At 46.3% G+C, this 23,676-nt stretch overlaps 1 protein-coding gene across 1 annotated transcript in view; it reads left to right on the top strand.

Moving 5' to 3' along the window:
* Positions 1-3,457: 3,457 nt before the first annotated feature.
* Positions 3,458-23,676, top strand: part of Camk1g (calcium/calmodulin dependent protein kinase IG) — a 29,029-nt gene continuing 8,810 nt past the window's right edge. Inside the window, exons 1-5 of the mRNA XM_048356849.1 lie at positions 3,458-3,500; positions 12,776-12,899; positions 16,930-17,058; positions 20,203-20,277; positions 23,426-23,564. Coding sequence (XP_048212806.1) covers positions 12,805-12,899; positions 16,930-17,058; positions 20,203-20,277; positions 23,426-23,564 — 438 coding nt within the window. The 5' untranslated portion in view covers positions 3,458-3,500; positions 12,776-12,804. The remainder of the gene's footprint in view (positions 3,501-12,775; positions 12,900-16,929; positions 17,059-20,202; positions 20,278-23,425; positions 23,565-23,676) is intronic.

Below are 23,676 nucleotides of genomic sequence, written 5' to 3'. Positions count from 1 at the left end.
TTCAGACAGCAGGAGGTGAGGTGCTAGTGAGCCAGGCTCCACTACTCAGAGAATGTAGGTATTAAATATGGCCTTAGACCAATAACTATGATATGCTATTATTGTTATGCATATTAATAAAAGTAAGCATTTATTTCAGACTTACTGCGTGAACTGATCATTTGCAAATCATTTCTTATTTACTTACAATAACTCTCAAAGACTTTTCTGTTCAGACAGAGCTGACAAACCTATCCGGTCTAATGAACTCGGAACTAGTACAGAATGGCGCCAGGGGGAAGGAGAGCATGGAAGGAAATCCAGGCTGAATTCCTACCCTGAAAGAATGGATGTTCAATTCAGCCCAGGAGAGCGGATGGGGCAATAGAAGCAGAAGAAACTGGACTTCAAGATACAAGAAGAATGGTACACAAAGGGTTTGGGGCACAGCCCAAAGGAAGGAATGATTGGCTGGGGTGTGGGGGAGGTAGTGGAGAGTCACAACTTCCTGCACGAGGTGGCATCCACAGCATCAAAGAGACAAGGAAGAGGGCTGGGGATATGGCCTAGTGGTAGAGTGCTTGCCTCGCATACATGAAGCCCTGGGTTCAATTCCCCAGCACCATGTATACAGAAAATGGCCAGAAGTGGTGCTGTGGCTCAAGTGGTAGAGTGCTAGCCTTGAGCAAAAAGAAGTCAGGGACAGTGCTCAGGCCCTGAGTTCTAGGCCCAGGACTGGCCAGAGAGACAGACAGACAGACAGACAGAAGAGCATTCTGTATGGAGAAATTAGGATGCGTGAGGTCAGGAGCTTTGCAGTGAGTGGCACGTTGGACAGCAGCATCTCATGCATACAGCTGGGATGGAGTGTCAGACAGGTGGAGAGACACACTGTAGGGGAGGAATGCTTCTGTAATTGGCTGAAAAGTTTGAGTTGCGCTCTGTAGATAATTTTTTGAGGTAGAAGCTATATCTTCGTGTGTGTGTATGTGTGTGCATGTGTGTGTGCACATGCACACATGCCACTACTAGTGCATCAACTCAGAGCCTGGGTGCTTTCCCTTAGCTTTTTTGCTCAAGTCTATTGCTTTGCTTTACATGTGTGTGCCACCAGCAATTGGCAAGCCATATCTCTTATGGAGATGAATCTAGAAAGAATAAAAGGTAGAAGCTGGGCACCAGTGGCTCAAGAGAGTGAGATTTGAGGATCACAGTTTGAACCCAGCCAGAGAAATCCAGGCGACTCTTACCTTCAATTAAGCACTAAAAAGCTAGAAGTGGAGCTGTGGCCTAAGTGGTAGAGCGCCACAAAAAGAATAAAAGCTAGATTGGAAAGCAGTTTAGTCAGTGTGAGCTGACCATGACAAAATACTCTAAACTGGATGTCTTAACAACTACAGAAATATAGTTCTCCCAGTTCTAGAGGCCGGGCAGCCTAAGATCAATGCACAGGGAGGTTCAGGGCCTGATTAAGGCTCACTTTCTGTGTCACAGACATATCTACACATGAAGGATGCAGCAAAGTAGCTCCCTGGACCTCAATCCTGTCCAGGCGGGAGCCGCCATCATTATCTAATCACCTCTCAATGACCATAACCTGTTTCTACCATCACATTGGTGGTTATGTTTCCACAGGAGTCTGGGTGGGGAGGTAAAGGTTCAGACCACAGCAGAGGGATACTACCATTGCTAACTGGTACTGAGTTCCTACCATGAACAGTGATGGCTGTAAACCACTTGCTTTCCATCTCCTTCACCTTATTAGTGAAGGAAAGAAGTGCAGTAATCGCCCCATGTTATAGATTGAAAAACTGAGGCAGAGAAAAGTGAAATCACTTACCCAAAGCCATCCATCCAGTCATGAAAGACTTCAAAGTTCATACCAGAAGTCTTCTCCAGAGCCACATTTAATGATCCCACTGCAGAGCCTCATCTAGGCCAACCTGGATAAGAAAAAGAGATCTTTTGTATGAAAGGGAGAAATACATCGACCCTTAGTTTGTATTCATATAAAGAATTACCATAGAGATTCACAAGAAACTAATAAAAACGGCCACTTATAAAGGTGAGTTCAGAGGCCGGAGCCCGATGGGAAGTGAAATGGAGTAAATACATCTCAGTTTATGCTTTTTTAAATTATTATTTTGTTTCAGTACTAGTGCTTCAGCTCAGAGCCTCATACTCTTGCTTGGCTTTTCCTGCTCAAGGCTGGTGCTCTACCGCTTGATCCATTCCTTCACTACTGTTTTTTTTTTTGCTGGTTAATTGGAGATGAGAGTCTCACAGACTTTTCTTCCTGGGCTGGCTTTAAACCATAAGCCTCGGTTCCCAACCTCCTAATTACCTAGGATTTTAGGCATGTGCTACCACCAGCACCTGGCATCAATGTGGCTCTTTTTAAATAAGGTTCTTATTGAAATGGAAGATGATATAAAAGTCATCATTTAAAAGTTAATTCAAAAGAGCAAATAAGAGCTGACTGGATGTGGAAGATAATGAAGGAGACATCACAGACAAAGGGAAGGCTGGGGTCTAGTGGAGGGGCAGGTAAGGGCCCCTAACCCTAGCTGGACAGCTCCATCAGGAAAGCGAATTTGAAGGTGCCTATAATATGTTCAAGCTTGCCTGGTGATGAAACGGGACATTTAGATGTTGGGATCTGGGGGTGACAGTCTAGATGGTGGTCCTGATTTGGGGAGTTTGGATGACTCTGGGGATTAGAGAAAGGGACGGCAGGAGGGCAGAGGCCCCAGGCTTAAGAACTCTGCGCTGAAGAGGCAGCTGGCCTCAAAGAAGCTAAGAGGCAGTGAAGTCCCGGTCAATAGGCAGGGCAAGGAGGTGAGGATGAGAAAACGGAGGGAGTCGTGGAGTTTCCAGAAGAGGTGGGGACTCCTGGGAAAGTGGGGGAGGAGCATCAGAAAGCTATGCTTGTGAGAGGAAAGAGATGTTCAGAGATATTGCGTGGCCCTGGTCAACCTCAGAGCTCTCTGTGGTCATCCACGGGCTTTCCTCTTCTTTTGGAAGGAGACAACAGGTTAGGTGCATATTGAGGGGTCTTCAGTCAGCCGGTGCTTCATCTCATTGCTGGAGGTAGTGTTTGTAACAGAGGAACTGAGGCAGGCAGTCCTAGGAAGCCTCTGATTTTCAGTTATTGTCCAATAATAGATGATTTTTTGTATTCTTTCCATCCACACATGTGTGAACACAATTACACACACACACACACACGCACGCACACACACCCCTCAGGCATAAAGGGGCTCCTTCAAACAAGCATTTTTCTGATACAGCTCCTTGAATCCTAGGGAAAGTAGAGCAGAGGAGAGGAAGAAGAGATGCAAGCCACCCTAGCTACTTTTACTCCCCTTTAAGGCTGCCTGGTTACCGTCCTGGGAAAGAAAACCCCTGCATTCCTCCCCTTTAATTGGGTTTATTGTTAAAGCATTGGAGCAGCAAATCCTCACAGACCTGTAGGAGCGGGCGTGGGGAGTGCCCAGAGCACAATTCTTCCGAGTCCCTGGGTAAGATGAACCTGCTTCTTCTTTTTTGGGGGGCAAGGGGGCTTTGGTGTGGGGGGGCTAACTTACCTTAGTGGGGGACCCGCAGAGCACACGGAATGGATTTAAAAAGCCACTCTGGTAAGCGACTTGAGCCCAAGTCATTTTTCACTGACTCTTGTGGGTGTCAAGGGTAAGTTAGAGCTGCCCTGGAAAATAAGTCTGAATGGGGTCCAGGGTGGGGCCTCCCTGGGGAGCAACCTGACCACCTCTCCTGGCTGTAGGAACCTTTAGCGGTTCCTGGGGAGGAAAGGGGACGATGCATCCAGCTCTGCTCCCAGCTCTGTGCTCCGGAGCAGCCCTGTCCCTCTGCGGGGTGTCAGGACCTCCAGCTCCCTTGCCCTTCTGCCTCCTGCTCATCCTTCATGTCTGAGTGTCCCTGTCAAATGGGAAGGCAATGCCCATTCTGCCCACCTCTCTGGGTTATTGTAAGGGTTGGGAGAACCGGTGGGCTAGAAGATGGAGGTAAACAGCCTGTAGCTCCGCATAGCCCAAGGAGGAGGACCAGCCTCAGGCCCTCCTGGCAGGGCAGGATCCCGGGGGTCCATCCATCCAGACACAGGCTCCAGGCTCCCTAGCCCTCGCTGGTTGCTACGATTAAGATGCAGAACACAGGCACAGGCATGCCATTGCTGTCAGTCACAAGACAGCACCTTCACCTTCCCCAGCGGTGCTGCCGTCTCCCCGGAGTCTTTAAACTTCCCCAGTTCAGTTCTCTGGTAAAGATGTGAATTGGAGGTCCGGATTGACCGCCCCCCCCACCGCCCCCACCCCCTTCCCATCCCCCCAGCTGCCCCTTCTCTCCAATGTAACTTTGACGCACAAACATTAACCCTGAGGCTCACCGAGGTGGCTGCAGTACGTGGCTGGCCAGCCTCCGGCTCTGGAGCCAGAGCCATTGATGGATCGTGAGGAAAATCTCCAAGGTGGGTCAGGAGAGTCAAGCAGCTCCTATCTGCCCTTTCCAGATCAGAGGCCAGAGACAGAAGTGGTTCTCTGTTCTCTCTGACCAAGCTGAACCAAAGATGAGCCCCATCTCTGAAACAGGCCACGACCCAGAGTGCTTAGTAATCCCTGTATGGGACCACACTTCCCAGGAGATAATGTGCTTTTAATTCATCCTTTGGGGGGGGGGGGACAGTCCACCATGTGGTGGGGCATGTATAATGTCCCCCTTAGTAGAGACGTGACTACTGGAGCTTGAAATGGTTAAATGGTTTGCCCGAACTTACAATGCTGTACATATACTGGTGCTAGCCATTTGATGGTGGTGGCATCTGAATTCTGGTCTTATGATAAATGCAGTGGCTTTTCCATGCTGATACAGATAGCTAAGGTGTGTGTGCATGTGTGTGTGTGTGTGTGTGTGTGTGCACTCTTGTGTTGTTGTTAGAGTATACTTTTTTGAAAGGTAGTGGAAATTTTTGGGAAAAGTCTGTAAACAGAGTAGAAAGGTTACATGAAGCAGTGGGAATCACAGACAATAGACATGGATGGTGTCCTGGTCTCCATACTGAGATACTTGAGTGCTACAAAGACAAAGCCTTTTCCCAGATCATCCAATGTGTGTGTGTGTGTGTGTGTGTGTGTGTGTGTGTGTGTGTGTGTGTGTGTGTGTGTGTGGGGAGGGAGACCAATCAAGTGTTGGGTTGCATGACAGACAACATCACAAGAAAGGGGGAAATGAGCGGCTTGCTTCCTAGTAATTTCTTCCAGGAAAGAGGCAACAGGTTAAGTGACAGGGAGACTGGTTGTTAGAGGCATTGGGGCTCCCAGCTTAGCTTGATCACTTCCTATCGGTTTGATTTGGGCATTTTTCTGTCTTCCTGAACATTTCTATCCATCAGTGTCTCTCAGTGATTAAAGGCTGTTGCTTTCGAAGGTGGCAAGGAAGCATTCCATAGGACCATGCATACCAAGTGCCTAGGCCCGTGTGACTTTGACTGTAAGGCCTAGACACAAGTCAGACCGGATACTTTAGACAAGCACTCACGTCTAAAAGGAGAACGCCTCCCTCGCTCCCTCTCCCCCCTACACACGCACACCCAGGCCAGAAATAAATTGCCACATGGAGTACGTGCGTGCGAGTGACAGAGCCCAGCCGCAGCCTGCCAGAGCCAGCGAGTGAATGAGCTGCAGCATGAATGAGAGGAGGAGCGAGAGGCCCAGGCTGCAGACGGGCTGCCTGCCTAGTGCTACAACTGCAGGCGCCAGGCACAGCCCTGGTCAAGAACAAGGGGCTGGAGCCCAGCGGCTGCAGGCCAGAAAACAAGCCAGTGGGGCTCAGGAAGCTGAACAACCACGGGGCTTGCTGAGTGTCACAGGAGGGAAGGCTGGTAACTGAGCTCCCCCATGCAGAGTCCCAGTCCACCTGGCTGTCCTCTCCTCTGAATCCTCAGCATTGTCTCAGCCAGTGCAGATCCTTGCTCTTCCGTTCAGCAGAGTGCCAGGCTTGGATGGTAAATAGGAAGGCACCCCATACCTGTTCAGAGGAGCCAGCCTTTGTATGACCATCAGGCCTATGGGAAGTAGCTTACCCTGTTACCCCTAACAACTCCTTAGAAAAGTACCCCTGTGGAGACCAGCGCATGGGGGCAACACAGGCATTTTCTCCTGTGTTTGTGAGTCAGTCCCTGGTTCCTCAGTTGAGGGTGGGACAAAGTGATTGGCTTGCATTCAGGGCCGTGTATATGGAAATAATATAGCTCTCAAGACATTAGAATCTCAGTGGGATGCAATGCTCACACAGGGAGAAGTGGGAGAGGGAGCTGGAGCCAGCTGAGGAGCCGCAGGTTCATCTCTCCTGACATATGTCCTCCTGTTTAAATCATTATCGTGTGGTGGTACGAGCCTGTAATGTCAGCTACTTGGGAGGAGGATAGAGTTCAAGGTTAGCCCAAGCAAAGTTAGCATGGCCCTATCTCTTAAAGAAAAGGGATGGAGATATGGCTCAAGTAGCAGAGTACTTGCCTAGCAATCACCAGGTGCTGGACTCAATTCCCTGTATAGAAATAACCCACCAAATCAACCAACCAACCAATAAATCATTATCTTCTTTCCTCATTCTTTCCACGGTGCTTAGTGTTTAGTTCATGTGCCCTTAATGTGGGACCACTGAACTGATTTCTCATCTTTCCATGCCTTAGCGCTCACAGGGAAATAGAGCAGGCAGCATTATCCACATCTGGCAGATGAGGAAACTGACGTCTGATGTGGTTAAGAATGAATATCCCTCTCCCTGCCCTCTCCATTGTCTCCTGCACATCCATCCTCCTCTTAACCATCAGAGAAGCTCTGAGACTCTCTCTTCACCCACCATCTCCATGGGAAGCACATGATAAACCCTAAGCAGTACATGGATTCTGGCTTGTCACGGCAGCAGGAGTGGCTTGGTTAAACGTGAATGTAGCAATGTGGGTTTGCATCTAAAATAAACCTTAGGCACACTAGAAGAGCCTTCTTCAGAGATGTTTGTGAACAGGAAGTGATGTGCAGAGCTGGCAAAAGATATGGGGGAATGGGCAGAAAGGTTCCTGGGGTTTCCCTCCAGCAGACATATCCAGGAGCCTTCTGGATTCTGGCTGGCTGATGACAGGTGTACAGTCCTGTTCATGTGCCAGGAACACCACAAAGAGGGAAGAACTGTGACTGGTGGCAGAGAACTGCTGGAAATTCCATACATTCCTCAAAAAAAAAAAAAAAAGAAGAAATACAAAGCATTAGAGATAGCCTAGACTACATTTTCCAAAATACACTTGAAGCAACCCCAAATCCTTGGCTGCTAATGGGTGTTAGGATAGGAACATATCATGGTCCATGAAATTTGGGGAATGCCAGGTTCAATAGCATTAATCAGAGTCTGTGAGAAGGAGGCCAAAGAGGCAGCAATCTACCTTACTCACAGCAAGTCTTTGGGGATTAAGAATTAAAACCAAACTTCAAAAACTTGATCTAGGGCTGGGGATATAGCCTAGTGGCAAGAGTGCCTGCCTCGGATACACGAGGCCCTAGGTTCGATTCCCCAGCACCACATATACAGAAAACGGCCAGAAGCGGCGCTGTGGCTCAAGCGGCAGAGTGCTAGCCTTGAGCGGGAAGAAGCCAGGGACAGTGCTCAGGCCCTGAGTCCAAGGCCCAGGACTGGCAAAAAAAAAAAAAAAAAAACTTGATCTAGATCAACCTCCTTTTCACTCAGGAGAAAGATGGAAAGGATACATAGTGATCCCCCCTGGGGCTGCACAAGTTCTGGGGGCCAAACCAAGACCAGAGCCAGAGTTTGGCTTTTTCCTAATGTACTTCTCAGTCTAAAGGATGAAGCAAAAATCCAAGATGGACCAGAGTGTAGAAAATCATGTGGCCTGGGCAAAGAAATTCTTGGCTTTAGTCTTTTATCCCTTTATAATCCAATAGCATATATATTTATATGGTTTTGTGTGCCTCCGCTGGGAGGCAGAGAGCACAGTCTTATTAAAGATGATCCAGTTGATAACCTCCCTTACAGAGCCCACAGGCCTGACAGAGTCATGCTCCCAAGGAACATGGGAGCCTTCTGGAAATCCACGAGGCTGGCTCACTATGCCCCAGACTGAGTCACATCTCCTTGCTCAGTGGCATCAAATGAGAGAACCAAAAAAAGATGTGGGGGCTCCCACTGGAAGAAATGAGAGACATTATCTGTGATTTAGGGTCTGCAGAGAGGCGACTCAAAGATTCCCTGCTCTTGGATCCTCTGATTGGTTCAGGACCAGTGTAGAAATGTCACTGTTCTTCTTGCATTGTGCATTCATATTAGATTAGAACTCTGGAACATCTTAATAAGAGGGTAGCAATAATTCCTTTAATGAACACCTCAGAACAGGGTTCTAAAAGGCTTTGGCTCAAAAATAGGAAACTTTTCGAAGAGAACACATGGAGCAAGGAGGATAGGAATGGAAGTCCAGATAGAAGCTCAAGGAAATGTGAGGTGTGAGATTTGGAGGTGGTATGCTAACAACGTGGGGTTCAATGCAGACCTTCCTCAGTCAGGAACCACAGCTGCCCTAGGACCAAATTGAGCCTGGGAAGGAGATGAGGGTAAAGATATGTGGGGGCTGCCTGCCTCTTGGGCTCTTGGCCAAGCTGGCTGCCACCAAGGATTGGAAAGCCTATCTCTAGAAGCCCAGAAAGGGCTTCACTCAGAGGTAGTGTCCACCCCAATGCTATGCTGCCTGCTCTTGAGTAAGAATCACCCCCTTCTGAAGTCTGCTCCTCTCAAAAGGCCAAGAAATAGATCTAAAAACAGCAAGACAGAATCTCCATCCATGCGAGTTATTTTCAAGTAAAAATGTCACTAGAAATTACCCTCCAACAGAGTGATCTCAGTTGGTCAAGTGCATTACAGAAGAGAGGAAAGGCTTGTCTCAGGAGGGAGCAGCCTGACTTAAAAATAGTCAAGCAGGGGTATCCCATGGAAGTTCTGCTGACCAGGGGCTGAAGCTAGACCCCAACCAGGTCCTACATAGTCTACTTCTGCTGTGATGACAGTGGCAGGAAGCCAGGAGGACAACATTGTCTTCTGTAGCCTCCCTCCCTGTCCTCGCAGGGACAGAGTCTTACAAGAAGCGTTATAAGGAGCCGCCATATCTGCACCAAGGCCTCGTCCTTCTGCCTCTAGGTTCTTCTCTGGGGCAATGTTTTAAAAAATGTCTGCATCTACTTTTCCAGTCCCATCTTAAGTCCAGTTGCAAAGCTATCCCCAACCAACCTGTTCTCTAGCTCCATCCTCCTCACTCACTGACTGTGTGTGCCAAGCAAGTAACAGGCAGTAGGGATTGAGAGCTGAGTGGCATACGGTGCCTGTCCTTTAGGTGGATTGCCTGTAGTTTTATCTTTGATGTTTACTTCTTTGCATACCAACATTTGCATTTTCCAACTTGACTGACTGAAAACACTTTCAGAGTCTGGCTGATAGAACACAGAAAAGTCTGTCCTGAATTCATTGGATTTATAGGAAGCACTTAGTAAACACTGATTGGATGAAGGACTGTTACCTCGACAACTCAAGAATGGTCCCACACATAAGGCCATTTTTGCAGAATTTCCCTGTGAGTCTCGCTCTGTTGAGGAGGGAGGGGCCTGAACAAGTCATGAATGCCAATATCTATGGTCTCTCCTGAGCCACCAATGTCAAGTCAGCCGTAGATCTCAGAAAATTCTCTTGTGGTGGCTGCTTGCTCCTTCGCTCTGAAACCCAACGGAAGTTGTTACTGGAAATAGAGGGAGGCAGGGAGTGCTTTTGGAAGCAGATGAGGACAATATTAGAGCTTGGAACTTCTCAGAACTTGTTTTTCTTTTCCTCTGAAAGGGCCTAGATTGCAGAAGCCAAAGGGGTTGGGGTGGGGGGAACTACAAGAGAAAGCAGGAGGATACAATGAGGGCACAGGGGTACTCCCATTCTAAGCTGGCACAACAGCCCACCCCTGAGCCACAGGGGAGGGGGGCTTAAGGAAGGAGGGAGGACTCTCTGAGGTCTAGGACAAGTGGGAATAAGAGTCACTGGGAGGTGTGGGGTTTGTGATCTGGGCCTCTGAGTCTTTCACATTGCACTGCTGATGAAACTAAATTGTTAGGATTCAGTGTATGGGAGGAGAGGTGGGCGGGAAAGATGTTTTCTATGGCCTTGCCTGGGCTAAGAATACTATGTTTTTTGAAAGCTATTTAAGAGAGATGGGAAAGAAGGAACAGTGAGTTCTGAGCTGCTAATGAGGTGGTGGAGCCTCCAGGAGAGCAGGCAACGATCCCCCCAGACTCCCACAAGGGGGAGTGAGGAGAGTGGCTGAAGGCCTCCAGGTTGGGCAGGCTCTTGGTTGACAGAGTAGCAAGCAGCCCTGTTCTATAGAGGACAGAAAGAGGAAGACACACGAACCCAACTCTGCCCATCCTGCTCTCCTCAATAACTAACCCTTTGCCTCCATCCCTGCATTCAAGACTTCCAGGCTGCAGTACATCTATCCTTGGCAACTGTCTGATGAGTTGTAGTTGGACAAGTTCAAGTTGAAACACACCCTTCCTCTTTCTATTGGCTGGTAGGGTGGGAGTGCATACAATCCGGATGCAGAGCACATTCACCGAATCACCTAGATGTGAAGCTCGGAATCTGCAGAATTGCTACCTTCCCCACTACAACAGTTCATCCTCTTCAGAACAAACTACCAGCCAGATTCCAAAAACAGAATAACCAGGAACCAGGGAAGACTGGAACTCCCATGAACTCCTAAACCCAAGCTCTTCACGTGATGCTAAATTGTAAGCGCATCTGCTTTCATTCTGTTCTGAGACTATACAAAGGCCTCTGGGAGTCTACAGGCAGCTTTAGAGAGTGGGGACCGAGCATATTGCCTAAGAAGAGCAGCCATTAGACATATTTTCCTACATTTTGGGGGCAGGGGGTCGCACTGGGACTTGAACTCAAGGCTGGTGCTCTACCACCTGCATTATAGCTCCATTGTCAGCATTTTCTGCTTACGTGGAGATAAAAGTCTCAGACTTGAGACTGGCTTTGAACTGTAATTCTCAGATCTCAGCCTTCTGAGTAGCTAGTAGTACAGGCATGAGCCACCGGCTCAGGTTCAAGGAGTATGGGGAAGAGGCTGTTGGCAGACACTGTGTCCCGCCCATCATTCCCCACCTGCCCTCTGCTGTCATAGCTGGAAGCTACAGCAGAGTTCCCAAAGGGACAGAAGTTCCCTTCACCTAACCCACTGACAAGCGTGTTTCTCCCAGTATCCTGACTTCCCCAATGACCTCTCATTCCACATGTTCATGCCAGAAACATGGAAACCATTCCAGTCCCCTTCTCCTGCCTCATATAGTGCCACGGATGACTAGACTCCCAGAATACCCCAGACCCATCTATTTTCCCCTCTAGCAACTCCGTGGCCAGGCCTCCACCACCTCCCTTTCAGATTTCTGCCCTCTGCGCCTTTTCCATGCATTAATTCTTGGCCCTCCCCCTCTTCTCCACAGATGGGTCACAGGCCACTCTATCCAATATTGGGGGTACAATTCAGCTCCCCTGCCACATGTCCTCCATGTCTTCCTATCTCAGAAGAAACCCCAGCTCTCTCGTGCAGGGTCAGCAGCCTTGTGTGTTGGCCCTGTCGGTCCACTCACCACACCCACACTCCACAGAGTTCTGACTGCCAGCCACGCCGGGCCTCGGGCGTCTGAACCACTCCATGCTCTGTCCCCATTCAGGCCCTGGCGTTCTATTACTTCTGCTCTGGCTTCGTGTACTGTGCTGGCTTATTTCTTTCACAAACTTTCAGTCTCATCCTCAGTAAAACCTTCTCAGGATGCCTCCCCTGACTTTGTATAAAGGCACCCCTTGTTTGCCTCTGTTACACACCCAAGTCTTCCCTCCCCTCCCAACTTTGTAACCATGCCCATGTGGGTTTGATGGCCCAAGAAAGAAGGACCAATCATCATCATCTATGTCATCTCTAGTGCATCATAGATGCCAAGTAAATATGTTCAGTGTCAAAGAACATCTCTCTCTAATGTAGAGTTGAGACACAAGGCAATTCAGGTTTCAGTACTTGCCCAACTCCAGGCTAACAATTGTGAAAGTTTCAAAGAAAATGCATTGTTCATTCATTAAAGCTAGAAGAGGTACTCTAGACTTTTTGAGCATGAAGAAAAGATGGTGCACATGGAACAAACAGTCAAGAAAGTTGCTATGCTGAGTTTAGTGACTGTCATCCTAGCTCCTTGAGAAGCAGAGATGGGGAGGAATGCGGTTCCAGGCTAGCCCCCGTGAAAAGTCCCACTAGATCCCCATCTCAACCAATAAAAAGCTGAGTGTAAAGGCATATATCTGCCATCCCAGCTAGGCAAGAGCATAAACAGGAAGATTTTGATCCAGCTCCCCCTGCCCCCATATACCCTGGGAAAAAGTAAGATCCCATATTAAAAATAACAAAAGCAAAAAGGTTAAGGGCATGGCTCAAGTGGTAGAATGCCTACCTACCAACAGCAGCATCTTGAAACCAAACCTCAACATCACCAAAAACTAATGAATAAATAAGTCAATAAATTTGTTTTATCAATCATCTGGTTCTGCTCTTACTTCTTCCTTCTGGTCTTTATATAAAGGATGTATTTTAGTTTCTTTTGCAACCTGTTTTCATCTTATCTGAGAAATGTATCTAATGGTACCTGTCCTCCTCCTTTTCCTCCTCCATCTCTGCCCCTCAACAAAGCGTCCCCAGAAGCTTCAACTCTGGAGGAGATGGGTCGAAAGGAGGAAGAGGATGATTGCAGTTCCTGGAAGAAGCAGACCACCAACATTCGGAAAACCTTCATCTTCATGGAAGTGCTCGGCTCGTAAGTGCTGGGCCTGGGAGACCTGGGAGACCAGGACAGCATGGCTGCCCACTGTCATGGGGTTGAGGAGCTGCTCAGGGCCCGCAGTGACTAATGAAGTGGGTGGGCTGAGGCTTCTGAGACTTACTCTCGGCAAATCCAAGGAACCTGGGGGAGAATATTATGGTCTGGGGGTTGAGGAGTGGCGTTGTGAAGAGAGTAGACATGGGTAAAACTGGGGACACTTGAATGCTCTGAAGCCCTCAGGAAACATCAGCTCCCTTCCCCCAGGTTCGAGGTCATTCTGAGCCACCCCCGGTGGAACCCACCATACTTTTCCTATCTGTGACAACTTACAGATTCTTAGCCTGGCTTCAGAAGAGAGGAAACAGGCAGTGTATGCAGAACTCTGCTGAGCTCCCTCATCTGACTTCCTTCCCCACAAAACTTATTGTCTGCTATGAGTGGAAGAAAAGGGAATTCTGATGTCCAGAGTACTAGTGAGCTACACCTTAATTGGCGCTAGCCTCAATGCCGTCTCTTCTTCATATCTCAATGCTTTGTGCTATGGGCCAAACTCTCACCAGCCTACAGTGTGTGTATGTCTGTCCCCTTAGCAATGATTACACGGCTGGCAGACCCGAGACAGCCTGTCTGGATCTGCCTCTCCCGCAGGAGGCCGCAGTCTATGACGCAGGCCAGCAAGAGCTCCTGGCCACCCTCCCACCAGAGCCCCAGCTGGCAAGGCTAATTAGTCAGGGCTAATTGTACTTGGGCAATGAGAAGTGGACAGTAGGCTGTCCACTCCAGCATGCTCTCCCTCTTGTCAGTTCTGGCTAAGTATTGCTCCCCTCTGCTCCGGCCGAGAGTCAGGGACGTCAAGCAATGACAGATACCTACAGTCTTGATGCAGATGGAAAGGCTCCAGGTGTGGCTAAGAGGAGACCTCAAGGCCCCTCCCCGCACAGGCAGGTTCTGGAGCTCTGAACCTGCGGGAGAAGCACAGAAGCAGTGCTGGTCAGCGAGCACTGGCATTCCATCAAGGGCTTTTGCCAACATGGGGGTGGCTAGAGAGAGGACTTTTGGCAGGAGAGAGACAAGGCTTATGAGTGAATCAGAAATGATTTGGTAAGCATCCCTAACAAGAGAAGCGGGGAGAAGGAAGCCCAGGTTGACACTGTCTGCTAGACTGGAGGACAGCCAGGAGGCTTACACGCCCTCCAAGCGGATCTCAGTGAGGCCTACTGCAGAGGCAACTAAACTGAGTGGGACGTCAGAGCCACGGGGAGCTTGTCACTCCAGCTGTTGACTATGCAGATGTTCAAAGACAAGGAAAAGGTAAAATAATAGTCCAATGAACCCAATTCACCCACCACTCAGATTTAACAATTGCTGATGCTTTACCGCACAGCTGCAGATTCAACCAGCAGAGGCTCGAAATCATTGGAGGACATCGCATCTGTCCTGAGCATGTGAAAACTGTTTCTTGTCCTTATACTCTAAACAACATATGATAACAACTGACTTTGCACTTGGAATTGTAAGTGATCTGGAGATGACTCAAAGGATGCGGCAGGATGTCTATAGATTATAGACCAAAATTGCATCATTTTCAATTTTGATAGCCAGAGGAATCTTGGCATTCTCCCATAGATGCCTAGGGACAAGTATGTTTTACACACACACACACACACACACACACACACACACGCCACTCCCTGCTGAACTATTTATAAACATCTTGAAACATCTTGAATCCCCAATGAATTTTCTATAGCAAAAGCATTTTAAAAGTAATCACAAACTATCATTGTCAAAGTCAACAAAATGAGTAACTAATATGGTGGTCCATGCCTTTAATCTCAGCATATAGGAGGCTGAGGCTGGAGAATTGCAGGTTCTTGGGACACATTTTGAGGCCCTGATGAAAGAAGGACGGAAAGAAGGAAAGGAGGGAGGGGAGGGAGGGAGGGAGGGAGGGAGGGAAGGAGGGAGAGGGAGGGAGGGGGCAGGGAAGGAAGGAAGGGAAGGCATCAGTAATTCTAGTCTAAAATTCCTACCTATCCAGTCATCCCTTAAACAAGTACTTATTTAGCTCTTTCCATATGTAACCAGGCTTAGGACCCAGTTTCAATACGCATTTATCTTCTGTTATACGCTATCTCACCCTTCCCACACAGTGCTGGACTACCCCATCCCTGATTGTGCCACCCTTACCTGCGGATCCACTCCCTTTTCTCACATTTTCTCCCAACTCCCACCTAACCTAAAATATCTTCCTTTCATTTACCCCCTTAGAGCTGAGATTATGGTGTTCTTAAGTCAAGGCACCATTTTTTTAATGGGTTCCTAAACTGTCCCAAGTCATCTCTTTGTACAAATTAGAACAAAATTCCCCTTTTCTCTAGCATTCTGCCTGCAGTTAGGGTGATAGAGAAAGGATGAACATACACACTGACTTCAAGGTGAATGTCATCTGTTGAAATTTAGCAGTGCACAACTTACCCAGCAATTTCCAATGGATGCTGTATTAAGTATCCATTTTGCATGTTTGTTCTTATCTGTATGTCTGTCTTCACCCTAGAGACCAGGCTAGGTGACCCCTCATCCCACTGCCTGACAAGAGAGGTTCCACCAGTTCAGCAAGCATTCATTAAATGCCCCGTTGCCTTTTTCAAATCGAATGCTCATTGTTTCCTCTCTTCACCCCTCACTAATCTACAGGCTTCTTCAGAACAGAAACTCTTACGCACCTTCACATCTCCAGTGTCTAAGACTGGGGGAGGTGCTCAAATTAATCCTGGTTGAAGGATGAATGGATGAATGGAATGAGCTCTGAGGCTCTGATTAGCTCAGTTCCAAGTACACAGCTGGGGAAGCAGGAAATGCCAAGTATTTTCTAATGCAGATTTTTAAAGCCATTATAAAAGTGTGACGGCATCAGCCTTCCTTCTAGAATACACAGATGGTAGAGGTGGGGTGGCTCAGCTGTTTCCTCCTTTCGCTTCTGTTTCCTTTTGTGTAGCCAGGTATTCTCTCTGGTGCTATTCAATAATACTAATAGCCATAACTAGCATAGGTGGTTTAAATAGGTGGCCAAAAAATCTGCTCTTCAATAGGAATCAATAAATGTCAACTCATTTAATCTTCTAATTAAAAAAAAAAAACAACCTGTGAACACTATTGCTATTCCCAGTTTAGGTGGGGAAACTAGGTAAATACAGGTCAAGTAAATTGTGATCTAGAAAACAGAACTTCTGATATGGGCAGTCCGGCTGCAGCATCCATCTTTAGCTTACCAGCTGTTGTGATAGCCTGGTCTCCAGCAGACACCTGCAAACTAAGAAGCCTATCATTTGAGATCATGCTCTGTTTTCCCATTGGGTTCCATCTATTCTGTCACAGAAAGCCTACCCGCAAAGCGGCTGGATTCTCTCACCCTTGCAAAGGCTACCAGAATGAATGAGAAGATGCTCAGCCCTTCTTGTCCTCTGAAATTTTCTTGGGTGGATGCACATCTGTAATCCAGCTAGTTTGGAGGTCCAGGGATTTAAAGCTAACCTGAGCAACTGTTAAGGCCCTGTGTTTAAATGAAAAAAGAAATTTAAAACTGATACAGGAGACTTTTCTCTCCGGATCCTGTAGGATCTGAGTCTGATCCCCAGAACTAGAGCCACTGCCACACTATTGGGCCGTAGTACGCTATATTGGAAGGTGGTCAATTGCCTATCCAGAGTCCTTTCTTTAATGGGTTTGCTAAGTAAAGAAATCTCCACAGCTGAAGCAGAGTCTCTGGATATTGTTTCCAAATTATAGAAGCAGGCAAAGCTTCTGCCTGGTCTGTTAGTCCATGACAAAGTCTTTTCCATCCTAAATGAACTGGGAAGGAAAGAATGCGCTAGCATGTCTTATAGGCCCTGTCATCAGTACGACTCATGTGACCATAGAAATGTATTATCTGCCACCCTCCTTTATGTAGACTTTCATTTGCCACCAGAATGTTCTCTAGACAGCCAGAACTAAGTTTTGTGCCTTGACATCTTCCCCTCAGAGGAGCTTTTTCAGAAGTATTCCTGGTGAAACAGAGGGTGACCGGAAAGCTCTTTGCTCTGAAGTGCATCAAGAAGTCACCTGCCTTCCGGGACAGCAGCCTGGAGAATGAGATTGCTGTGTTGAAAAGGTGAGTGCCAGTTAAGATGGGTCAGTACAACTGTGGGATCGAGTGTCCTTCACAAATGACCTTAAGGAAAAACAATGAGTTAGATTTCTACTTCTTTTGGCTGAGTTGATGAGTCAGTTAGTTTAGCCGATCACAAAGTTTAGTCAGAAAGACACATTTCCTCTGAATTTTCTTTCCCAGAACATTGACCAATGAACCCACTGATGGCAGAGCTGGTTCATGCATGTAAGCCAGAGAGTAACTAGCTCAAAGGGACAGAAGTCAATTGATGGCCAACCTCAGGAAGAATCAATAATTAAGGAGACAGCACAAGACTTGGAAATTAGCCTTAATTTGATCCAATGTTTGTATATGTTCAGCACAACAGCCGTCATGATGGAGACTACACTAACAAATCATAAAATTTTTACAGTGAGAACTCCTATGATGAACCCAAAGAATTGTAGGCACACTAACACAGGACTAGGACCATAAAGCTAAGGCAAAATTCTCTGCAACAATAAGGAACTCTAATCCCCTCAGACAAGGTACACTAGCTGAAGCACAGTTCAGAGGCAATAGGGATTCATTGCACCTACATGTGTCTCGTGAATATGGGTTATCTGACACATTTTTCAGAGAAGAAAACCTTGATAAATGAGTAGAATTTTGTGGACAACCCAGACAGGGAACTTAGATCAAGAATAATAAACTTTCATGTAGAATCATGGAAGAGCAAGAACATGGAAGGGCAAGGAGAAGAGTATGAGAAGTCCCTGCACTTGGAGTGAGGAACTTCAAGGGGGAGCATCTTATATGCCATGCTAAAGAATACTTATTCAGTGGATTTTATTCAGTGGGCAAAGAGAAGTCACCCAAGGATGGTAAATAAGGAGTCCCATGATCAGATGAGTATTTTAAGTATGGCAAAGGATGAAATGGAAGAAAACAAACCTAGTAGGTACAAATTTTTCATAATAACATAAGCATAAGTGAGGAAATAGATCCTATGGAGAAGAGAAGACTATATACAAAAGGTATTTCAGAGAGAAAAGTCATTAAGTCTGGTATGAACCAATAAGATTATAGGGAAAAAATCATTAAACACAATCCTGAGAATGAAAAAATAAGTGTCCATTGAGTATAAAACAGTCTTGATTTTGAGGTGTAGCTCAATGGTGGAGCACTTGCCTACTATGTGTAAGATCCTAAATCCAGTCAAGAGAGAGAGACAGAGACAGAGACAGAGAGAACAAAATAATACCATCACTTGGGATATAAAATGGGATGATTGGATCATACTGAATGTAGGCATCCACCTATCTTTATATGAGCTTGTCTAGTAGGATGATGGGAAAATAAAACTAGGTACCAGAAACATTACAGCAGGCTAAACTGATTGAGAGCAAACACTAGTTGTTCTGTATCAACAGCATAGCTACTCAGCAAATATTTGTTCAGTGAGTAACTGTTAAGTAAGTTAACATTGGTATTGTCAGCTGATGAGTACAGTTGAATTCATCAAACAACCCTTGCAACAAATCAGAATTTTTTAATGTCTCCAGTTTGGATAGACAATAATATAATAATATATAATATTTATTCGATGTTTGCTATCCCTCCAGGTGCTAGACTAAGTTCTTTCTCTTTCAACCCTGATATAACCCTGTGTGAGATTGAAGTATTTTTCAGACAAGACAAGTGAGGCTTAGAAGATTCGAGAAAGCTACAGATAGTAAGCACCTGATCCAGATCTGAACTCAGGTCCAACTGACTCAGAGTCTAAGCTCTTGTGTTCTGCAGCCATGCATAAAACTTCCTAGAGATCACTTCCTCTGCAGGCATGTGAGAAATGCTGCCCGGAACACCAAGCCCTTTGAGTAATATGATTATTCTGCCTGACTCAGTCTCTGAGTGATCACAGACAAAGAAAACCAAGGGCAGAGTTTCTCAACCACATAACACTATTGACATTTGGCACCAGACCATTCATTCTCTGTTGTATTGGGGTTGCCCTGTGCACAGATGGTTGTTAAACAGCATTTCTGCCACCATCTCCTAGAAGTCAGATTATCAAATGTCCACTCATGGGCCAAGTAGCCACTGGTTGAGAATCACAGGAACTAAGTGACTACCTTATTTGCTAATATCCTGAGATAATAACTTTCAACAGCTCCTCTATGTTTATCTAAAAGGGAGCTAGTTAATCAAAGTCAATTTTATCATAGCCAGCTTGTTTTATTCAACATTTCTGAAAGATCTGGATACCCATTTTATACTATAAGCGATTCTCTTAGCCTTCCTCTCTCTCTCTCTCTCTCTCTCTCTCTCTGTGTGTGTGTGTGTGTGTGTGTGTGTGTGTGTGTGTGTGTGTGTGTGTGTGTGTTTCACTGGTGATCAAGCCTTGTATCCTAGCAAATGTTAAGCACATGATCTATCTTTGAGTTACATCTCTAGCTCTTCTTTGACTTTCTTTAAAAAATTTTGTTTGTATAAAGGAGATGTGCAGAGGGGTTAAGTCAAATAAAGAATACATTTCTTTTTGGACAATGTCACCTCTCTCTCTCTCTCTCTCTCTCTCTCTCTCCTAGCTTCTTTGCATCCTTTAACTTCCTCTTTTGATAAAATTTAATGGTAACAATGGAATGGTTTCATTCAATGAAAGCAGGATAATCAATTCTTCATTCAATAAATGTGAATTGAGCATCTCCCTGGAGATCATTTCCCTGGGATTATTTGGTGACAGTCTCCTTACTAGGGAGGTTTTCTAGGGACCTGGTCTTCTGAAAGATTGCCATCACAACTCTCCAGCAAGCCAGGCACTGGTGGCTCACACCTGTGATCCTAGCTACTCAAGAGGCTGCAATCTGAGGACTATGGTGAGAAGCCAGCCTAGGCAGGAAAACCCATGAGACTCTTATCTCCAATTAACTACCATAAAAGCTGGAAATATAGAGCTGTATCTTAAGTAATAGAGTGCTAGCCTTGAGCATAAAAATGTAGGGATAGCACCCAGGCCTAAAGTCCAAGACGGCACAAAAGAAAAAAAATAGCAAATGTGTCTCCAGCAGAAATTTGTGACTGAGTCTGCATCCTGGTCTGGGCCACCTGACCAATAAGCTCTAACTATGTCACTTATTTCCCACCCTCCCCACCCCCCTCCAGGATCAAACATGAAAACATTGTGACCCTGGAGGACATCTACGAGAGCACCACTCACTACTACCTGGTCATGCAGCTGTAAGTGGAGGTAGACCCACCTCCTCCGCACAGGTCTGTGGAGGCCGGGGAGGCTCAGAGGACATTTGTCTGTGGTGAGGAAAGGTGGCGATTTAAAACTGGACACAGTGGCTTAAACCTGTAAGCCTTGCAACTTGTGAGGCTGCAGAAGTCTGAGGCCATCCCAAATGTAAAGTTTACAAAGACTCCATGTCAACCAATCAAAAGCTCTGGCACAATGACACATGCCTGTCATCCCAGCTGTGCAAGAAGCATAAATAGGAGGCTCAAGGTCCAGGCCAGCTCAAAAATAACCAAAGCAAAAATGGCTGAGGGCATGGATGACGTGGTAGAGTGCCTGTCCAGCAAACATAAAGCCCTGAGTTCCATCTCCAGTACTTTTCCACTCCTCAAAAAGAATTAGTTGGGGGGAAAACAGTCAGCGGGGAGGGAAGCAGGAAAATATGAGGGAGGGGTTACACTGAAAAGAAATCCACTCATTACCTTACTTACATAACTGTAAACCCTCTGCACATCACCTTTACATTAAAAAAATCATTTAAGAGGCACTTAAACGCTGAGTGGTTAGGTCCAGAGTCCTTTGTAGGCTGAGCGGTAACACCAGGGCTGATTCTGGAATAGTTATGTACCAGTACTAGATTACTACTTGTTGGAATGTGGGCAGGATAGCTGTCAGTGCTCTTCTGTGGCTTCCTTCCTCTCCCGTGGTTTTCCGAAACTTCCACGCAGCCCAACAACAGGAAGAGTAAAATCAGGCAGAGCATGAGTCACCCAAACCTTCTTCTAACACCCTAACTTGAGTCCATTCAGACCCACCCATGTCTGTCCATTAGGTAATAGACATTGAACATCACCCCAGGGTCAAATTACTAGAGGACTGAAATCTATAGCTAGGCAGATTTAAATTCAATATATATATATTAAAAAAAAAACAGATTTTCTCCAAAAAAAGAGCCCCTAAATTTAAAAACATCTGTGTGGGTTTTTTTTTTAATGTCTGTAAGAGGAGTGCAACTTCATTAGAAAGTTCACTGAATATCCATCAGATGCGACCGACTAAGAGTTCTGGGTGACAGTGGGTTTGCAATGCTGTTGAGGATTCAACTTCACTTATCCTTCACTGCAGAAAAACACTTCTGGAGTCTTTATAACTCACACCTCAGACCTTTACATGTACACAGCTCTGCTATCTCAGCATGGCTGGATACAATATACCTTTTGACTCATCGGCTGATTCCTTGAAAATGTGAATGCATTTGCTCAGGCTTTAGTAGTTGGTTAAATCCCAGGCTCGCTGAACCTAATGAAGAAAAGTAACTGACAGTCCAGGGAGAAAGTAAGGCATGGACAGCCTGGTGTGGCACTAACAATTTAACAGGGACCGTGTGACACTTTAAAGAGGTCAACTCAAAAGATTACCACATAACCACTCAGAAGGCTGATGGTGGGGCTGGGGATATGGCCTAGTGGCAAGAGTGCCTGCCTCATATACATGAGGCCCTGGGTTCGATTCCCCAGCACCACATATACAGAAAATGGCCAGAAGTGGTGCTGTGGCTCAAGTGGCAGAGTGCTAGCCTTGAGCAAAAAGAAGCCAGGGGACAGTGCTCAGGCCCAGAGTCCAAGCCCCAGGACTGGCCAAAAAAAAAAAAGAAGGCTGATGGTAGCTACTCAAGATGCTGAGATATGAGGTTCGAAGCTAGCCTGGGTAGAAAAGTCCATGAGACTCTTACCTCTAATTAACCACCAAAAAGCCAAAGGGGGAAGTGTGGCTCAAGTTCTCCGAACAGCCGCTCATAGACAGCTGTATGCAAAGAGCACGATTCTTGTGGGCCTCCCTCTCCTATAGTAGAGTCCAGACAGAAATAAAGAGAATGGGCTGTGGTGCATTTGACTGACAGGAGGAGTTCGATTCCTTTACCACTCCATGGAGGCATCCTGTGTACATAGCCACAATCCAATGTCATAGAAGAGTTGGGAACAGGAGACAGGATGAGAACAGTAAAGACTGGATCATGGTTGAAACAGTCTGGGGATGTTCATCCCAGGGAAGAGAAGGAAGACCTCAGGATAGTATTCTACTAGCTCTGCAGTAGCTTCATGAAAAGGCTTATGAAAAGATTCATGTTAAAGGACGTTTCTCTTGTTCTGATTGATGCCAGTAGATGGAATTGGTATGCGCTAGAAAGAACCACAGGGCATCAGGTTCCAACATATCATATAGAAATACGAAGAAGACACCCCAAGATAAAATAGTTTGTGTCATGGAATGAAATTAAATCTCTGACACTTATGGATCCAGTACCAACTAGAAAATTTCTAGGCAAAAATAGTATAGATGGTATTGAAGAGGTGGGTAGTTAGGACTTGATCATGAGCTTCCCGTAAGACCTGAGATCCCATACCATTAAAGTCTCCAAACAATCAAAGACTCTACTGTAATTCCAGCTTTAGGTATCCCAGTTTTCTAAAATGAGGGAAGAAATCCTCATATAAACACAGCTCATCTCATTTTCACACCTCTTTGTGTGCCAAAGTGACATCCACTCTTTTATTAAGATTTCCTGTGTCCTAGGCCAGAAAGGAAAACAGGTCTAATAAACAAACAAAAAAAAAAGCTGGGCACCACCAGTAATCCTGTAATCCTGGCTCCTCAGGAGGCTGAGATTATGGTTCCAAACCAGCCTGGGCAGGAAAGTAGGTGAAACTCTTATGTCTAACCACCAGAAAACTGGAAGTGGTTCTGTGGCTCAAAGTGGTAGAGCACTAGCCTTGAGCAAAAGGATGGCAAGGACAGCACCCAGGCCTTCAGTTCTAGCCTCACAACCACCACCAACAACAACAAAGTGTCCACAATAAGGGATTATTGACTCCTCGTGCAAACCCAACCAGAGACATTTGCATTTTAAAATAAGTTTCTAGAAGAGAAGTCAGTGTTTGGCTCAAAGAAATGATGTTGTCCTAGTGATATCATTTCAGGCACCCAGAGGAAGCATTCTGAAACAGAATTCTTTCTCCCTGCACCCTTAGAAGTTTATGGGCAACTGCCTATTCCAGTATACTTGTATTTCACATGGCTACAAGAGCAGACACATTTGCATTCCTTGGACCTGAAATGAGAGCCAGATTCTTGCCCCTGTGCCCACAGGGTTTCTGGAGGGGAGCTCTTCGACCGGATCCTGGAACGAGGGGTCTACACAGAGAAGGATGCTAGCCTGGTGATCCAGCAGGTGTTGTCAGCAGTGAAATACCTTCATGAGAATGGCATCGTCCACAGAGACTTAAAGGTGCCAACCTGGGAGTACTCAATGGGAAACAAAGACTCTTTAGGAAGTTATGTGGGTCACAGGAAATGTGCCCCTCTAAAATAAGAGGACTGGATGAGCTGGATTTCCAAGT

This window comes from Perognathus longimembris, chromosome 11 (genome assembly GCF_023159225.1).
Source record: "Perognathus longimembris pacificus isolate PPM17 chromosome 11, ASM2315922v1, whole genome shotgun sequence".
Taxonomy (NCBI): domain Eukaryota; kingdom Metazoa; phylum Chordata; class Mammalia; order Rodentia; family Heteromyidae; genus Perognathus; species Perognathus longimembris.
Note: the sequence above shows the minus strand (reverse complement) of the source record. Positions and strands in the feature narration are given on the sequence as shown.